Source organism: Sardina pilchardus, chromosome 6 (genome assembly GCF_963854185.1).
Source record: "Sardina pilchardus chromosome 6, fSarPil1.1, whole genome shotgun sequence".
NCBI classification, from domain to species: domain Eukaryota; kingdom Metazoa; phylum Chordata; class Actinopteri; order Clupeiformes; family Clupeidae; genus Sardina; species Sardina pilchardus.
In genome coordinates, this window is record NC_084999.1 from 11,086,381 (window position 1) to 11,105,335 (window position 18,955).

General features: G+C 43.9%; 2 protein-coding genes across 2 annotated transcripts in view; one reads left to right on the forward strand and one right to left on the reverse strand.

Moving 5' to 3' along the window:
- The window catches only part of LOC134082578 (teashirt homolog 1-like), a 33,433-nt gene extending 22,338 nt beyond the window's left edge, over positions 1-11,095 (reverse strand). The window contains exon 1 of the mRNA XM_062538392.1: positions 10,133-11,095. Within this exon, the coding sequence (XP_062394376.1) occupies positions 10,133-10,172 (40 nt within the window). The 5' untranslated portion in view covers positions 10,173-11,095. The remainder of the gene's footprint in view (positions 1-10,132) is intronic.
- Positions 11,096-11,590: 495 nt separating this feature from the next.
- Positions 11,591-15,168, forward strand: LOC134082579 (prostaglandin reductase 3-like). The gene is made up of 2 exons (XM_062538393.1): positions 11,591-12,318; positions 14,137-15,168. The coding sequence occupies exons 1-2, from the start codon at positions 12,035-12,037 to the stop codon at positions 15,059-15,061; spliced, it is 1,209 nt and encodes a 402-aa protein (XP_062394377.1). The 5' UTR covers positions 11,591-12,034; the 3' UTR covers positions 15,062-15,168.
- The last annotated feature ends 3,787 nt before the right edge of the window (positions 15,169-18,955 follow it).

The window sequence follows — 18,955 nt, forward strand, 5'->3', positions numbered from 1 at the left end:
CAAGCTGGGAGTGCGGAGACAGAGAGAGAGAGGGAGAGAGGGAGAGAGAAAGAGGGAGAAAGAGAGAGAGAAAGAGAGAGAGGGGCTGAGCCACCTGGGGGTCGCGACCTGCCACTGACCCCATCAGATGTGCACCCGTGCTCCTAGCAAGCTGAGAAGGGGCGGGAAAACGAGACATCATTAAGGGTGAGTGATGAGCGGCGGCCATGTTTGACCTCGCACTTTTGAGGCTGTGGGTGCCTCGCTAGCTCCCGCGCTGACACACACACACACACACACACACACACACACACACACACACATAGATTATGCAAACAAACACACACACACACACACACAAACACAGATTATGCACAAAAAAATTATGTGCACATAAATACACACAGGGCCTTGAAAAAACGTCCACATGAAGCAAACTTAAACGTTTGCTTGTTTGTTTTTGAAATGACGACTGCTCAGTAAAACTTTTCCTGCTGCCATTTCTCACACAGATAATGAAGAGACCCTATTGTCTGAACTATTAACCACATTTCCATACGCGGCATTCCTTCAGAGTACCTATTGGCAGGCAAATCACTATTCTTGTCTTGTCAAATGAGCTTTTATTGGCCGCCAAGTCAAGACATGTCTATTCAGACAGATACGAGGAAGTGGTTGATGCCAGACAAAAAAATTATGGGTATGAAGCGCTCAAAAGCTGGTCAGCGCACTCCAAAGACACCTCGGAGTCTGCGTCACGGCAACAGTGAATTACATAACAGCAGCGCGTCTTCGGGGTCGGAGTGGCGCAGTTTACCGGCGAGAATGGGCTCGGGGTAGCGCTGTGGGAACGCAGCAACGGGGAAGGATCTACCTGATTTAAGCCCGAAGGACTCGATATGTCTAATGTCGCTGAAGATACACACACACACACACACAAGCACACACACAGATTATACACAAAAATGCACCATAACGTGCACATAAATACACTCCCATTGAATCAGAACACACACACACACAGACACATCTACACACAGACACACTCAAAACACGTTGACCCCACCATAAACTACCAACCCCAAACATCCACGCTCACATAAACATGCAGCTGTGGAGGTCATAGCTTTTTTTTCAAAATACACACACACAAACACACTCTCTTTCACTCTCACACACACACACGCACACACACACACACACACAGTGGAAAAGCTTTTCCTCTCTCCGTTTGTGGATTCACGGAGCGGCGTCTGCGTGCTAGTGTGCGTGCCCGCCTGAGCAGAGGTTCAATGTAAGACACTGCCTTAAGTCAGCCAGATCAAGTTAATATTTAATCCCTGCCCAATCCCGGCATCCATCTCCACAAAGGCCATTATCCCGCTCCGCTGTTTATTTTGATAACACACAAACGTTTGGAGAAAGAGGATGAGGCCGGCGCAGAGGTGATTTGCATGGGTGTATCATATTCTAAGGTCAGACAATAGCCAGGGGGCATCTTCTGTTGAGCAGACACTGAGAGAACGCCACAGTGAAGGGAGAGAGGGGGGGGGGAGGAAAAAAAAGAAAAGAAAGAATAGGGGAGGGAATAAAATGGCAGAGGGAACGCGAGAGTGCGAGAGAGAGAGAGAGAGAGGCAGAGAGGGGAGGTGAGCAGAAGAGAGACTCAGATCAGAGAGACTCTTTTAGAGGGTGAGAATGATTCCTGATGATTGCTGACGATAGTCGATGGAAGTCCACGGCGAGGTCTGCCAATACTACGAAACAGATATGCAAAACAAGTGGGGCGAAAAAAAAACAAAACAAACAAACAGAAATTACGAGTTGGCCTGGAGTCCATCGACAAGAAGAAAGCGCTACTTGCCCTCCCCAAAATGGCCTTCACACTGTCTGCTTTCATGGCCTTCTAAAGCGTAGTTAGTTACACAAAGCAATGCCGCCAAAAACACGTAAGTACTCTCCTCTCCGATTATCCATCACGGCGCTGTAATTTCAAAAGGCTCACCTAATAGGCTACTGTTTTCACACGAGTACCGACAACAACCACCATGTGATTTCTATCGGGCCTGCGCTTAAAAATTGATCCTCAAATGTGTGTGTCTACACAACCCATTTACCCTCAGCGCCAAATCATTTCCCCAAACACTCTACGTTGTCTCCCATATGCGTTCCCCTTCTCTCGCCCCTCCTCATATTTTACTATAAAACCGGCGTTTAAAAAAAAAAAGAAAAAAAAAATGTAAAAAAAAAAAGAGTCGGTGCAGAGTCGTGCCAATCGCGGCAGCAGTTTTCCAGTCACTCTGTGCTGCCACGGGAGCCTGCTGTGCCGTAAAGATAAAGTCAGATCAGTCATAGGCACAGCGAGGTCTCACTGACACTCCTGTTCTGTTCTCCCCTCACCAGATCCCACATCTGACTATGGCATTAGCAAACGCTAACTACAAGCAGAGACAAATATCTCTCTCTCTGTCTCTCCGTGTCTCTCTCACCCCCCACCACCACCACCACCACCACCCCCTCCCCCCTTTCCCTTGTCTTCTTCACCATTTTTTTTTTCTTTCGCTAGAACACATGCTGGCATGCTGAGCTGGTCACTACTAAACCGGGAAACCGAGAGCGAGAGACAGAGAGAGAGAGAGAGAGAGAGAGAGAAAGAGGGAGAGAGAAAGAGAGAAAGAGAGAGAGAAAGCAGGAGCAGGAGCAGGGGGAGTCCGCTCTGCAGATGTGTCGGCGCGAGTGAGCGGACCCAGCAGCTAATAAGCAGCCCCGGCGCACTGGCAAAGCCAAGCGTTCATTTTCTCACTCATTTAACTCAAACTAGCCGCTTTACCCATCGTGACAGATTAACTGTCCCGGGAGGGCGAATCTGGGGGAAAGGAAGACAGTAGAGAGAGGAGGAGAGATGAGGAAAAAGGAGGGGGGCGCGAGGATGATTTAGCCATTTTTCAGGCCTACGGTTCAGACCATGAAAAGCAAGAGTTATTTAACTGCCACGTCATACATTTTACATAAAGCACTGCTTAGGCAGTCATTTTAAAAAATGAAAAAAAAAAAGGTATAGTCGCTGACAATATCCCAAAACATGCAAAAAAATATATCTTAAAGAGGTAGATTGAGAGATGCCTGCACACAAATGCGTATACAGCAACTACTGAGAGATTTTTGAGGTCATCCTACACACGAACGAAACCCTGCAATCAGCTGGCACATCCCGAGCGGGTGACCGAGCGAGGGCACGTCCCAAACGCCGGTCTAATCGTGGCACGCTAGTCTACCACCCAGCGCCATAAATCAACAGGCGGAATAATTACTATTACGCCGCTCTATCGATTAGCACGCCAATGCTCATTTTTTGGAGGCTACAGCTAGGGGCTAGCGGAGTGACAAGGGTAAAGTGTTATTTCTTTCACGCACAGACAGCTGGGCGAGGGGGGGGCGTGAGTTGGGGGGTGTTTGGGGGGGAGGAGGAGGGCGAAACGTACCACTCCACCAGGCAGTAATTCTTAATTGACACCTGTCAAGATAATGGCCGCAGTCACAGCTGCTGCGGGAGAATTTGTCCGTCGCCCTGTTCATCTGTCAGCTTTAATACCCTTCCTGAAAACTGCACCCCCTCACTTCTGTCTTTCTCGCTCCCTCTCTTTCCACATACACACACACACATAAACACACGCTCCATCTCTCACATTCTCTCTCTCTTTTTCACACACACACACACACACACACACACACTCCACACTCTCATTCTCCCTCTCTCACGTTCTCTCTCTCTCTCCCTCATGGCCTTTCCTCTCTCTTTCTCCTCTCTCTCTCTCTCCCTCTCTCTCTCTCTCTCTCTGTCATTGGCATCCCCTTCTGCCCCCTCCCTTTGCCCATGGCTGCTAATCTGCATGGGCCTTATGTTTAATGAGGTAAAATAGGGGTGCTTTCATGTAGAAAAAAAAATTAGCATTTTTAAGCAACATTTCCCTCTGCCGTTTCTTTTTCTTTTTTTCTTTTCTTTTTTTTTTGCTTTGCCTCGCTCTCGTGTTGAAAGCGGCTGATGGAAGATGAGAGAGATGAGAGATAGTGAGAGGGAGGGATAGAGAGTGTGTGTGTGTGTGTGAGAGAGAGAGAGAGAAAATAGATGCACACATGAAGGAGAGACAGCGAGCAAGGCAGAGAAAGAGAAATGTGTGTGTGTGTGTGTGAGAGAGAGAGAAAGAGAGGGAGAGAAAAGAGAGAGAGAGAAAGAGAGAGAGAGAGAGACAGCCAGTGCTGGAGTAAGCTGGAGTGAAAGAGAGTGGGGGTTAGGAGGAGGAGCTCGCCGGGTCCCTGGGTAAAGCGCTGCTCCTCTGGAGAGGGCCCATCTCGTTTGTCTGTTTGTTTGTTGGCATCAAAGGAGTGCCTAGCGTTCTGTGTTCTGCCCATGCTAACTGATGTAATGAGTGGGTAAGCTACGTGTTTCTTCTGCGCCACGGCACTCAAATACTTATTAGACAAAATATTCCGTAATTGCTCATCTTTTATTAATGACAAGAAGATGTTAGATTTAGGTCTCAGAGACTTCCGCTAACACTATGGGGCCACTTAAAAATCGTACCAGTTTAAGGAAAGCAAGGCGCTCTGGAGATTGAATCCTTGATCAAATTTGGGACACGTACGCACAGGCGCACACAAACACACAAAGTTTTAATGACAAAGTCAGTGATGAAGAAGCATTTCCTCGAAAATAGCAAACATCATAAACTTCATCATCTCACTTTGATCATTAAAAGGAATTTATACAAATGCAATAAATCCAGTGCATATACAAATCATTTCAGAAAATATTTTGCAGATATACCTCTCTATGCATGTTTGTAATAACTCAGCAATACATACACTATATAACAGCAGCAAAAAAATGTGTCCAATTACTTAAATACTGTTACCACAAACAGCAACTTCATGCTGGTAGCAAAAACATGTCCATCAAAAATATTTCAACAAGCTGAAAAATATTATACTACATTTCCCCCCCCTTTGAAATGGCATTTAAAAGTTGTTTACGGACATGTCTAAATTAAAACTATTTATTGCAGATTTTTAACAACCGCTGAAATAATGTGTTCCTCCCGCTTCTTATTTTCTAGTGATTTGATTCCCCAAAGTGTGCAATTATGTGTGTGAGAATGTGTGTGTGTGCGCGCGCATGAGTGTGTGTGAGTGTGTGTGTGTGTGAGTGTGTGTGTGATCAAGAGAATAAGCCGGCATGTGTTTATATGTGTGTGTGTGTGTGTGTGTGTGTGTGTGTGTGTGTGTGTGTGTGTGTGTGTGTTTCTGTGCATGTGTGGGAGTGCTGTGTGTTTTCACAGTGCAGTAAAGGTGACGATACTGATGGTAAAAGCCTATCCTGAGGCCAGTTCAGCAGGAATGCCTGGACACCAGGGAGGTCGGGCTGAATTTATTTCCCTGCCGATATATAGCATGGCTATCACTATCCAAACAGAATTTTAAAAAAAGACAATTTAGTATGCTATTCTTCTTTTTTTTCAAAAAGAACAACGAGTATTCTTTCTATCACGTCTAAATACAAACACATGCACACACCACACGTTACAAACAAACACACACACATACACACAATGAGGTGGTAAGGCGACTATAGTCATGTGAAAGGCAGAGAGGAGACTGTTCGACCCTTGACTGGCACAATTCCCACATGCAAATTTAACTATTAGTCTCAGAGTGAAGCACAAGAGCAAAACTGGCTATCGACGAAACGGATCGATGTCACCTGCTAACGACACAAGCGGTCCAATTAGTGTAACCTCTACAGAGGCTCCGGGAAGGGAGAGCCTGGTCGCTTAACACACACACGCACACACACACACACACACACACACACACACATACAGTCACACACATACTACAGTTTTTCACTGTGGCTACATGCTAACTATTGTTAAAAATGTGACTGACACCAGGTTACGCTCTTGACAGATTTTGTTTGCAGGGAAATTTTAACAGGGACAATTAATTTAGGCCTGTGCTGTTGTCGGGTAAAAAACAGGGCTTAAGTCCGAATTACACAACAGAGAGTGTACGACTGTCTTGGTTTTGTTAAAGAACTGAGAGAAACAGATATGAAAAAGTTTGTCAAACAATTGTTTGAAATCAAACCTAGAATATGGCCGTGCAAGCAACACGCACACACACACACACACACACACACACACACGCACACACACAAACACACACACACACACACACACACACACACACACACGTGTGTGTTGTAAAAATAAAAACAGTTCTGAACGTGCAGTGTATTCATAACATTTTTCCCCTACATTAAAAGCTAAATGAGCAGAAAAGGTTTCCGTCACATGGTGGACCCACTATTGCTGTTGATTTAGAGGTTTGCACATAAATCATAGTATGCTGATTATTTACAGACCTGAATATCACATAACAGCATCACCAACGAGCGGCACAAAGGTCGCTATGTAATCTTAGCCACCCTGGGCAAGCACAGCCATTAATCCCAGGTCAGTGGTATACTTAACCATTCCAAATATAAAATTTTACCCCACACAACTTTCAAAAAGAGTTCCCCCCATTAAGAAGGAAGTGTTTTGCCTTGAGCCCACATTTCAGTGAGTCTTGACAAAACCTACTGAACAAATATTTTTTAAAAAACCTAAAAAAAACAAAGACGTAGACTCACTTGCAATAAATTATTTTTAAGTGTGCTTAACCCAGAAAGCTATGTGCTTTTTACGATAAATAAATACCATTTCATTGTTTAAGAAGAGTGTTTTTTTTCAAGTTCCTTTTTTATTTTTTTTATTTTTTTTCATAATTCGCCTGCAGAAAATGGGTATCACAAAGCACAAAAAAAAAACAAAAGTTGAAACACAGCTGGAAATATGAAATGTGGAAATATGAAAGAATACGTGACAAAGAAGGTGGAGAAGAAAATGATGAGGCCATTTTTTCGCAAGCCGAGCGAGAGGGAGAAGTGGCGACCCAGCTGAATTCGGTTCCCACTTTCGGGGCTTTATTACGTCGTTAAAAGCGAGGGGGGATTAGCGAGGTCATTAGCCGGCATTGTCTCCCTGACATGATTAGTCAGGTAGCAAAGTCCATTTGTCACCTGCACAGGCAAATTGAGTTGATCCTGCACCAGGGGCTATGGGGACTGTATAATATCAACTTGATTACATCGAGGCAGCTGTGGACTTGACACCTTACTGAATTTGTCAGCATTAATCGTTAGCGCACGTCACAAATCCATCAGCTTTACAGATAATTAGGGGAGGGCGTCTTCTAATGAACATCAGAGTGGAAACCTTACCTTATCTATAATAATGGAGAACCCCCTTTCCACCGGAGGTTGTTGTTGTCGTTTTGTCATAAGACTAGTTTCATGATATAATGCCACATACAGCTAAAGAGGAGTATTTCTACAGTGCATAGTACTCTCTCCTGTAGCAAACATGACTGACACAGTCCGTCTAGGACAAAAAACATCACAAAGATAGCACACACACACTCATATGTACAGTGTATAAGACACGGACATTGGCTTGCACACGTGCACGCGCACAAACACACACACACACACACTGTGCAGCTCAGTCACCAAAAACAAACATGCACACAATACCACTACACTGAAAGAAACACAAAACAATATAATGTATAATTCTGAATGTATGCAACCTGTCGATAAGCGCGAGTGTAGAATAAAGCAACACTGAAAGCAGGACATAAAAGAGCTGTATAGAAGTTTTTTCAAAAATTATAAAATAAAAAACAACACCAAATATGCCACAATTGGCACCAAGAATGATAGAATTGCCATTTCAAGGACCAAATCATGCTAGACTACCAGCCGGAATCAACATGTTTTTTTGGGGTCTTCCCACTACGGAAGAGGCAGAGTGAAGCCTGCATGCATGATAGGGTGATGAACTCCCTCAACTGTCTAGGCCGAGTTGCTCTTCCCAAGACTTCTCCTCTCTCTGGGTGAGGAGCCTGGGTCTCATTCCCAAACTCTAGAAATTACAACCCCCCTCTCCCAAAAAGTCTTTCAGCTGGTCGACTACAATCTCTCCAAATCAGCTTTCGCTCAATTAGTCACCTTGTCCACTACCACAGAGAAGCTACAAGCTGGTTTAACACCACGCTTCTTCCATCAACAACACACTCATTGTAAAGTTAGGTTGCTGCTGCTGCTTCTGCTGTTGGTGGTGGTGGTGCTGCTGCTGCCATCACTGTGCTAACTGTCATGATAATGCAAGAATGGAAACGCTCTTGGGCTGCCAACTCCTGATTGACCATTACGGCCAATGATGTATACGCCTGTCAAAAGTGAGACAAATAGATCAATACGAGCGCATGGAGGGGGGTCACGGTGACGGCATGTTTCCATGTAGGAGCTGCCAGACCAGATTACCGTAGCCCATCACACCTCTGTCAACCTCCAAACGTTTCAAAACTCGTGTGAGAGCAAAGACCATTAAAATCTCTCGCCGTTTTTTTTTTTTTTGTGAGAGGGGGGGGTAACTTAGCTGGGAATCGTGCGTCATAATCCCCACTACTAAGACTTCTGATGACATGTTGATATTTACTTTGTGTGTGTGTGTGTGTGTGTGTGCAAGCAATGGAGTGCATTGTTTGTGGCACAGTTAGTTTCAATGGTGGATGTGTGGGTGCACTAACAGTGGGAGCGATGTACATATTTAGGCCGAGATGCCGGCGCACAGTTATTCCTCGCTAACCCATCAGAGTCACGTATTTAAAATGATAAACCTGCGGAGTTCAAAGTCTTTCGCTGCCTGGCCTCCCGTACAGCCTGCTCTGCGTCTCATATTTCAAAATCTCTTTAAAATTCTATAACTGTCTTTTGTTCACTCCAGTTGTTAATGCCTAACTTCAAAGGCTGAAGCTCATTAGTGGAGAGGTAGAAATCCCTGTCACTCATTTACATTTGTTAGAGGGGGCTGAGAGAGCGAGCGAGAGAGCGAGAGTGAGGGGGGGAGAGGGGAAAAAAAAAGTCTTCAAGTCCAAATCACTAGACCTCAACCTTGATAGTCTTCTTGAGTCAAAGTCTGGTTTTGTTAATGTTGCGAGCTAGTAAACACGACTCGGTCCCATGACCAGAAGAATGTGAGTCAAGTGCTCCCTTGAGTGGCATGTGCAAAATGGGAAGAGAGAGGGTCAAATTCTGATTTTCGAGAGTTGTACCCTAAGTCTGTTAATCAGGCGAGCCGGGGTTGTTAATAAGCTCTACATAATTAGGATTTGACTGGTTTCCATTATCCTAGAAATCCTCTGCGTCTCCTTTCACATCCGTTTCTTCCTCTCTCTTTCACTCTCCAATTTTCCTCAAAATTGGATGTGAGGATTTCTCTTTTTGAGCAACTTTTCTTCTTCTCTTTTTTTTCTCCTTCTTTAAGAGGGGAGGGGGGCGGAGAGTTGTCCTTTGAGTGGCTAAAGCTGTCAGGAGCATGCGTGTCTCCATGGGGAGATTTATTGATGTTTATCAGGGATGAATAGATCAAAGGCTGCCACATGACGGGCGATCAATCACGCATCAAATCAAGGATGGCAATCCTCTAATAAAACAGAAAAGAAAGAGAACCAGCTCACGCCAGTTTTTCTCTCCATTTTCTCCCCATTTCTTTGCCTCTCTCCCTCAGTCACTGATTTAATTATTCATTATTACTCTTGTCTATAACGCTGCAATAAGCCTTGATAGAGGCCCTAGTTCCAGTTAACGTTTTCTCTGGCGTATTTTTCTGGTTAAGCGACTCAAATAAACATGTCAGCACACAAAAATCAATATACTTCTAGGCTACTAGTAATATAACACGTGCACCAGTCTTTTCAAGTGTTTACCTGGGCAATGTGAAGTATTTTCTATCATTTGAATCACGCATTACATCTTGTAATTACGGCAATAACATTGAGTTCAAATCTAAAATTATTATTTCACGGACTATTCCCACATCCTGATTAAGGCTGCCAGATTACGATGAATGCTGGCAATAACAAAACAGTACGGCGCGTGGAATTTTGAGTAGGTAGTCAGAGAGAGAAATTATTAAATGAAACAACAAATGTATTTTGGAAAGAATTTAGATAATGGCTTTGCGAGATAATAATGGTGAAAGACGCTTACCTGCGGATCGCCTGGGTTCTTGCTGCTTTCGCCTCGGCATAGTGACCCGTCACCTTCCACAATACTTTTCATGCAGGAATCACAACAACAGTCGATCAACGAAGAAAAACTATCCAAAATAACTTCAGAGTCTGAATTAATTTGACACTTCTGGAATTCGAGCTGGATAATGTAAAATCATCCAAGCAAAAAAGCTTTTCACTCTTTCACAATGCTTGACCGTGTCCTTTTTTCCGAGAAGTGACGGACTTCACAAGATGAAAGAAATGGGTAAAAAAAGTTTCTCAAGTATAGAGACGGTACAGGGGTTGCGCCGATTCATATCATGTCCATCAAAGCTCATCTTCGCTCATCACTTTCTCGGCAAAAAAAGCGGCAGACAATTTAAGCCAAGTTTCAGTCACTCCCCTTCTGCCATCGGGAGAAAAAAGATCACAATCTCACCGTGCTACTCTGTAGCGTAGCGTTTTCACTCCCAAATCAATAAAGTGAGATGGGTAAAAAATGGAAGCATACACCTCCAGTGTGAGCACAAAGCTTCTCAATAATATTTCCGAGCTGGTGAGGTATCTTCTATTCTGACCTAAAATCAAAGGAAGATCAGAAAGAAATAGGCAGACATTAGATGGTTAATGTCAGTCCCGTCACCACGCCACCACAGCCAGATCAAGCCTCGCCGTCGGCGGATAGTTTCGCTCTTCCTTTGCGCCAGTAGTGGAGAGACGGCTTCTACTTTGCTACATTACGAGTCGCAAAAAAATATTTCTAGCCGCTGCTCCGAGTGTGTGTGCGGGCGGTTGATGTCGCGCGGTTGCCTGCGTGTGAGGGAAATAAACAAGATGCAGGCATCCACCCTCTCCAGAAGATCGACACGGACTAATTTCTCTTCTTTAAACTCCAGGGAGTGAGCCGGGGTCCTGTCTGATATGAAAAAAACGCGTTGAATCCAGAAGCGTTTCAGACAGTCTCAACTGATAGACAGACGCATCGAGTGGCTTTTCCTGCTTCACTTTTACTCCTCCCCTCGCCCTACAAGCGTCACTCTGACAGTGAAACCTTCCTGTCAATCTATTTAATTGTCTTGTTTTTTCCTCCGATAACGACGAAGTGGCTTTGTATGAAAAATGGATACATTTGTTAGGCCATTTCAGTTTTGAAGATAAGATACAAGGCTACAGGAAGTAATATCACATTAGGCAATATGTAAATGTCAATCATAATATTATCATGCCGTTATCATTGGTCTGCTTAGAATAAAACCATGTATTGCTCGTATCATAATTAAGGTGTTTCAGAATAGAGTATCACTAATTCGTAGGGGTCTTTCCCTGCATAACTCATGTTGTAGCACAAATGCGAGTGGTAACCTAACTGTTTAATAAACGCATCTCGTTTCTGGAAGGTGCCTTGTGCTATTTTCCCAGCTCAGCATGCCCTGCGTGAGAACAAGGGAAGCTTCGCAGACACACTTGAATCTGACGACGCAGCCTATCTGTGACTTCTGGAACACACAAACTCTTATTCTTCACAGATGTGTTCAGGAAATTCTTCAACTTATAAAGGGGATGTTTGAAACTCAAGATTGATTCGTTTCACCTTACTAGGAAGGAAATGTTCCGCACGGGAAGGGGAGGGACTCGGTATCCAACTGTAGCCTAAATGCAACATTGCACGCTGCAGTTCACCTTAAAATAATGCTTGTAGTTTTATTTACGTTATAGTGCATCGTGTTTTAGCACTAATGTAATCTAGTGATGTCGACGGCCATTTAAAGCGTGCGAAATAGAGGCTAATTGTGATTTTAAATAAACAAGTTCGGTTGCGATAGGTCGATCATTCACTCCGATCGTTGTAGGCTATCCGAAGTGACCGTGAACTTTGATATTCATTCTCGTGGATGAAATGTACCGGTCAGTCTTGCAACGAAATGCTAGGAGTGCCTTTTTGGTGTTAAACGAGTATTGCAGAGGAACCAATACGGTTTTAGGAGTAAACGTGCTGTCACGGCGTAACATCATAGACCTCTCATACTCCACACACTTCATGGATTTTAAAGGTTCGTCCATACCAAGTTCAATGAAAAAGCTTGTTGTTATGAAACTCAGCCAAAATTTTAGGAGCGCCGTTTCTTTACAAACTGTTCCAGTACCAACACCAGGTGACGGGGATTTGTTAGTCAGAAATCGGTAAGTATAATGTCTTGCTTTAGCTTATACCCTTTTCTGAAAGAATGACTATTGAACACAGCATTAAAACATGCTTGTATGTATCCCTATAATGCAGATTATTTAGCTAACCTCATAGTAGCTAGCTAACATTATGGGCGAATGTACACGCGACAGTGTCATTTTGGGTCAGCTGAATAGCGCCTTACCTTGACGGACGTCGTCTTATTTGCATAGTTAGTCATCAGTTGTACACTGAAAACATACTAGAATCGACTAGTTACATGCAGTTTTTGCAAATGTGTTGTCTTTCTGAGGACGTTTTTGAGGAAGCTGCTACTACGAGAGAAACGTGTCCAAGTTCCGCCCCAACATCTGTCCATCAATCCATCTCTGCATCTTGATCTATTCCATTTTATTACGTCACTAACCTGCGATATGATATTCTGCCACGTTTGGCACGGCCTAGGGGTAGAGCGAAGAAATGTGTTTAGATACAGTAGCCCAGTCCACCAGTATACACCTCTGCAGCAAGGCTGGCTATACCGTTTTGACATTATTCAGATAAATTGTCTGTACCCTAAACGATCGAATTTTAATGCATTTGAGCCACCTGTGCCATTATAACCAGCTCAAAACACGCTAGTCGAGTCTAGTTTGATGACCCCTTAGGCTTTTCTTAAAAATGTTGTTTTTTATTTATTTATTTTTTAATCAGTATCCCTGATTATAACGATCACGTCAAAATGAGTCTTATACACTATGCTTATACAATGTTAATATTCTATGTAGCCGTCAGAATGATAATCGAAGTGGGCTAGCCAGGCACTTGTCGAGCTGTTTACGCATTACTGAAAGTTGAATGGATGCAAGCGTGCAGTGTCCGAGAATTTGTTGAGTTTTCACTTACTTAAGTAAAATACAGAGATTTCAGAGGCTCATCACTTTTTGTGATTCAAATGCAGTTGAAGAATTGGCTGCATTACAACATGGTCTAGCGTGCACCTTTAGACTCAGTCTCCTTAATTGCTTGACTCCATTGTGCCATTGTGGCACAGCTGACTTGAACAATTAATCAAATAACCTTGCTAAATTGCCTTAAGATTGCACAGTTTATTCATGTTAAGTTGCAGTGCATGAGTGAGTGTCAAATCTTGCCTCCTATGTGTTATAAACTATTCGTTAAATGAGTTAGAGAGACCCACTAACTTACATGAAAGTGATTCTTTAAAAATGAATGCTCTGATATGTCCCTATTATTAATGGAGAGAAACAGAAAAAAACAGTAAAACATGCATCAAGTACTACAGCTAATGGCTGACACTTTCACACAGTCACCACGGTGATATAATCATACATGAATCTCAGCATGCCCTGAAAGGTGCAATCATTTATTCATACGCAGTTATTGTGTGTTGTTATCTGAAATTAAAAGGAGAGCGATTAATCCCAAAGAAAACAATTTATTTGGTGTGTGAAGTGTCTTTCTTATCTGACGTGTTGATTGTGTCTAGGCCATTTCCGCTTTTTCTTAGTCCTGTTTAGTCCTCAGTTATTATCTGTTGTCTAGTATTGTTAAACTATTACCGGAGATGAGTTTCCTTTACTGGCCCGATGTGCCTTTGATGTAGCAAGGCATATTCTGTATTCCCATCTCAGAAAACACAGACTTTAAAAAGTAAGCATTTCTGATAAGTTCTCAGATACATTTGTAGATAAAATCTCAATTATATAGTGGGATTTTGATGTGCATAATTTTTACTATGCCTTTGGAGGGATATCACCATGTGAGTGAAAAATGAAATGTGCAATTCATTGTAATTGTTCTCTCTCGTCTAGGTTTGTTGGTATCAACGCTTCCGACATCAACTACTCAGCTGGACGCTATGACCCCTCGGTGAAGCCTCCCTTTGACGCTGGCTTCGAGGGCATCGGCGAAGTGGTGGGCCTCGGCCTGAGCGCCAGCGGCCACTACACCGTGGGCGACAGCGTGGCCTACTTCAGCGAGGGTGCTTTCGCCGATTACACCGTCATTCCTGCCAAGAAGGTGGTGCCCGTGCCCAGTGCCAAGCCCGAGTACCTCACCATGCTGCTGAGTGGCGCCACGGCCCACATCGCCCTGCGCCGCCTCGGCGACCTGACCGCGGGCGAGACGGTGCTGGTGACGGCGGCGGCCGGCGGTACCGGTCAGTTCGCCGTGCAGTTCGCGAAGAAGGCCGGCTGCCACGTGGTGGGGACCTGCTCGTCGGACGAGAAGGCTGGGTTCCTGAAGACCATCGGCTGCGACCGGCCCATCAACTACAAGTCCGAGGACCTGGCGGACACGCTGCGCAAAGAGTACCCGCAGGGCATCGATGTGGTCTACGAGTCTGTGGGCGGCGGCATCTTCGACCTGTCTGTCAACGCGCTGGCCAATAAGGGCAGGCTGATCGTGATTGGCTTCATCTCGGGGTACCAGTCGCCGTCTGGAATGGGGCAGATATCGGGCGCAACGCTCCCCGTAAAAATGCTGAAGAAGTCAGCCAGTTTGCGGGGCTTCTTCCTACCTCACTTCCTGTCTGACTACAAGGAGTCGTTGAAAGATATGATGACGCTGTTTGCTAAAGGGCAGCTGGTGTGTGAGGTAGATATGGGCGACATGGATGCAGAGGGAAGGTTTGTGGGACTAGAGTCTGTGTTTAGGGCAGTAGACTACATGTACGCAGGGAAAAATTTGGGCAAAGTCGTTGTCGAGCTGACCCCGACAGTTGAGAGTAAACTCTAAGATAAAACACTAAAGGTGATCTTATAATAATCTTAAGTGAATGACACTGGATTGTAAATGACCTGAACTGTGAATTCAGATTAAATTGATTTATATTTTTCAGTGTTGTACTCTGTGGTACCAAATATGTAGAGAATTAGCCTTTTTGTGTGAAAGAGAGAGTTTGTATAGAGAAACTCAGGCCATATGAGAAATCTGCACTTTAAATCTACTTTGATTATTTCAGTCGTAGAAAATCAGCTCATGGAAAATTGGGATTTTGAGGATGGGGAGGGAATGTAGGATTTATCTAAACGGACTCACTCAAATAAAATCGAAGTGCTCTTTTTAGTGTTCAAGCAGAGCGACGTGTAGAAGACATCTTGTTGTTTTCTGTCTCTCTTTAGTTTTTTTTTCTTTTTTCATTTGTCTTTCTTAGATATCACCTGATGACAAAACCGCTAGCTCAACTTCACTGATATTAAACATTCCTTTGGGAGAAATCAGAAGTGCTGCCACACACCAAAATAGCACATGCCCATACTCATAAGAGACTGTGCTGCTCAGAATAACGTATCATTGATTAGCATACATGGCACTTCTAAAGCCGTCCTGTCTTTCAAGAGGAATTTGGGAGGTGTGATTTCTAATTTCAAGCTTTAAATGGCAATCCAGAAGTAGAGCGTGTAGCTTCAGTATTGGCCTCCCATCCATGTCTGTCTTTCTTTATGTTCAAAAGATAAAATGGTTTGTGGCTATATCAGGAATAATTTGTATTATTTGAGTGACATTTATTTGTCATAGTTAAGACATCATTCAGGGGAAATTTATGTCTAAACTACTGCTTTTTTTTTTCAATCATAATGTGTTGTCAAACAATTAACAAGGAATTAATTGTCCTCTTTCAAACGAATAGATGGCCCCACACTGCATAGCGATTTTTACTATGAAAGTGGTGATTAGATTCTTACAGTTTAAGATAAAGGGGGAATTCTTTGTTGAGCCACTCCCATGCTGTTTTATTTTTCACATGTCGTCTTGTCATTATTTAAACACATTTGTTCATCAGAGTGTTGAGACACCACATTGTTTCTCTAATGACAATAACAGGAGAGTGTTGATTAATACACAATAATAATTAGTACTGAGCTAAACTAACCTTGTTTTTGCATCATTTTTGCAACATAAATATTCCCAGTTCACCAAGGACATGTTGTTAAAGGGGGTTCTGGGGACAAGGTGTTGTCTGACAAGGGGTTATTTTCTGCTATGAGACAAAAAAGGTGAGAGTATGTTATTCAGCCACTCAGTACAAGACAATACCTCGACTTTAAAGACATGACAAAAACACACACACACACACACACTCTCTCTCTCTCTCCCTGTCACACACACACACAAACACACACACCTGTTTCCACCTGGGAGGGAGGGCTGCATGTTCATTCACTGTGAACATGCCATTTCCTTCTCCAGGTGGCCTCACCAAAAACATCCCAGTGTGAAGCCCGTTACAGGTGTGACCTCAGCATGCTGAAAGCTGCCGATTTTCTCCGGGCTGCCCGAGCGAGAGGCACAGAGTGCCGCAGGGCCAAGCCATTTGAACCCCCATCGAATCGCACCGAATCGCAACCAGGCAGACTTAAAAACCTGCTAGCAATTACTTTAGGACTGTTGATTTAACCACAACATATGTATCTAACCCATCAGATTGATTGTTAACAGAATGTGTTAATAATAAGGAGAGAGAGACAACTGTTATCCATTGCGAGGAGGGATGGACACTGGACAGAAATAGGCCTAACAGTGGTTGGTTAGTCTGTATGATTAGTAGTTAATTTTAACGCAACAATTTTCTTATACTGCAACAGTCCATGGAGCCAGTACATGCACACTGTCGAGAGGAAAGCTTGTGTACAGTACCTGCCAATGTGTGTCTCTCTTCAATTAACAGCCAAAGCCTCACACGTTCCCCCTGGGTACACCTGTACCTGCTGATTAGAGTGCATTCACAGCCCAATTAAGGTGTCAACCAGCCACCTCACACACGCACACACGCAACCCACCCACCCCCCTCTGAAAAAAAACAATACATTGTGTTTAATTGGGCTCGTGACTGCAAGCGTAAACGGCAAACAAAGTACACCTCCAGCACAGTAGTTACATCCATTTGTCTGCGATAGAACAGTGTTTCTCTAAGTATGGCATTAAATTGGAGTTGTGTGTGTGTGCCTGTGTGTGTGTGGATGCGGATGTTTGTGTGTATTGGATGTGCTTAGAGGTTAAGGATGCATATGCTCATCTCCTGAGACAAATGAGATTTAGCTGTTATGCTGTGCTTATCTTCATCATCTATGAACACTATGCACTTGTGTACCAAACTTTTCCATCATAACACCTCTAATAGCTTGTGCATAACACATTTTCACAAACCCACACTTTGCACATTTTTATACTGAATTGAATATTGCCTGATAAAGATGTGTCAACTCTGTTAACAGGTCCCGCTGTGCTCAAATAAAAAACGCAAACCATGTCAAGTCAAGGACAGTTGAGGTTGATATTCTCAGCTGAAAATATGGGCATATCGAGTCTTGATGTGAAAGGGTCCGGCGGATAGACCTACAGCAGAGGGAAATGATTTCACTGGCATTACTGCTATCCCAATTTAGGTGTCAGGATGTGAAGAAAACGTGCACATCTTTTTTCTTTTTTTTTTTTTTCGCTGTGAAAATAACCAATTTCATACAATTGTTTCCTATTCAATGGATCTCAGCCCTCGCGACTTTCAGCGGTGACTCACTCCGTACAGCTCTCTCTGCTCCACATTAGGAGAGGATGGCGCTGCTGCTGCTGCTGCAGAAGGCAGCCGTCCTGAGACTCTCAAGCGCCACCTTCATCCTTCAAGTGATGGTTCACAGAGAGCTGCACCAGTCCACACACACTGTATCGGTGTCCTCCATTAGTTGTCATTAGTTGCCGTGAACATCGCAGCTGCTTTTGTTTTTGCGGTTACTGCTTTGTAACCATGGTTATTTCAAATAACCGACTTTGATATTTCATATCTGTTTTATTTCACACTGGGTGTTCTGATGCACAGAGCATTTGTGTGTGTGTATGTGTGTGTGTGCGTGTGTGTGTGTGTGTGAGAGAGAAAGAGAGAGCTCTTTATAGATGATGGTTCTTTTCCTGTGGTATATGAAGGCCTTTAATCTCTTTCTAGATTTCCTGCCGGAGTCCTGCTGTCACTGGTAACTCATCGGAGCTACTTTGAGGTCGTGAGGCCTACACACACTATGTGGCAATGATCATACAAATCCATGTATCTACAATAATATTCTTGAATATTTGAAAATATAAAAAGCACAGCCAGCGGCGCCAGAGTAGCCATTAATCAATTGATTAAATCCTTCAGTGGTGTTATCAATTAATTCTCCCTTTTAAAACTTTATCATTCTGGGCTGGTCATAAAGTGGTGAGTGGGGCCCATAACGAGGAGCATACTGCGGGGAGACGGTCGGACACGACTAGGCCCACAAAGACCTGACAGGCTCCACGCCGCCGTCACAAATCTGACAGTTATGATATACAATTATCACTGCGATCTGCTTTGGAATTCAGCAGCAGCCTCCACGGCTCCGACCGCGCCTGTAACGGGAGAGAGTGCTACACAGAACAGGATGTTGGCTAAAACGGCGGAGGTAAGGTGACACACGCAGCATTTTAGCAGCACAACTCTGAACTGTGTGTGTGTGTGTGTGTGTGTGTGTGTGTGTGTGTGTGTGTGTGTGTGTGTGTGTGTGTGTGTGTGTGTGTGTGTGTGTGTGTGTGTGTGTGTGTGTGTGTGTCACATATCGGTGTCCACGCTTCTCTTGTTGGTGCTGTGTGTTCACACCCAAGGTATTGGTTACAAAT

What these genes read in the sequence shown, in the direction of transcription:
- LOC134082579 (XM_062538393.1), top strand. Translation starts at nt 12,035, where the DNA reads ATGTACCGGTCAGTCTTGCAACGAAATGCTAGGAGTGCCTTTTTGGTG. An exon ending in GATTTGTTAGTCAGAAATCG is followed by an intron (nt 12,319 to 14,136) that starts GTAAGTATAATG and finishes TCTCTCGTCTAG; the next exon opens with GTTTGTTGGTATCAACGCTT.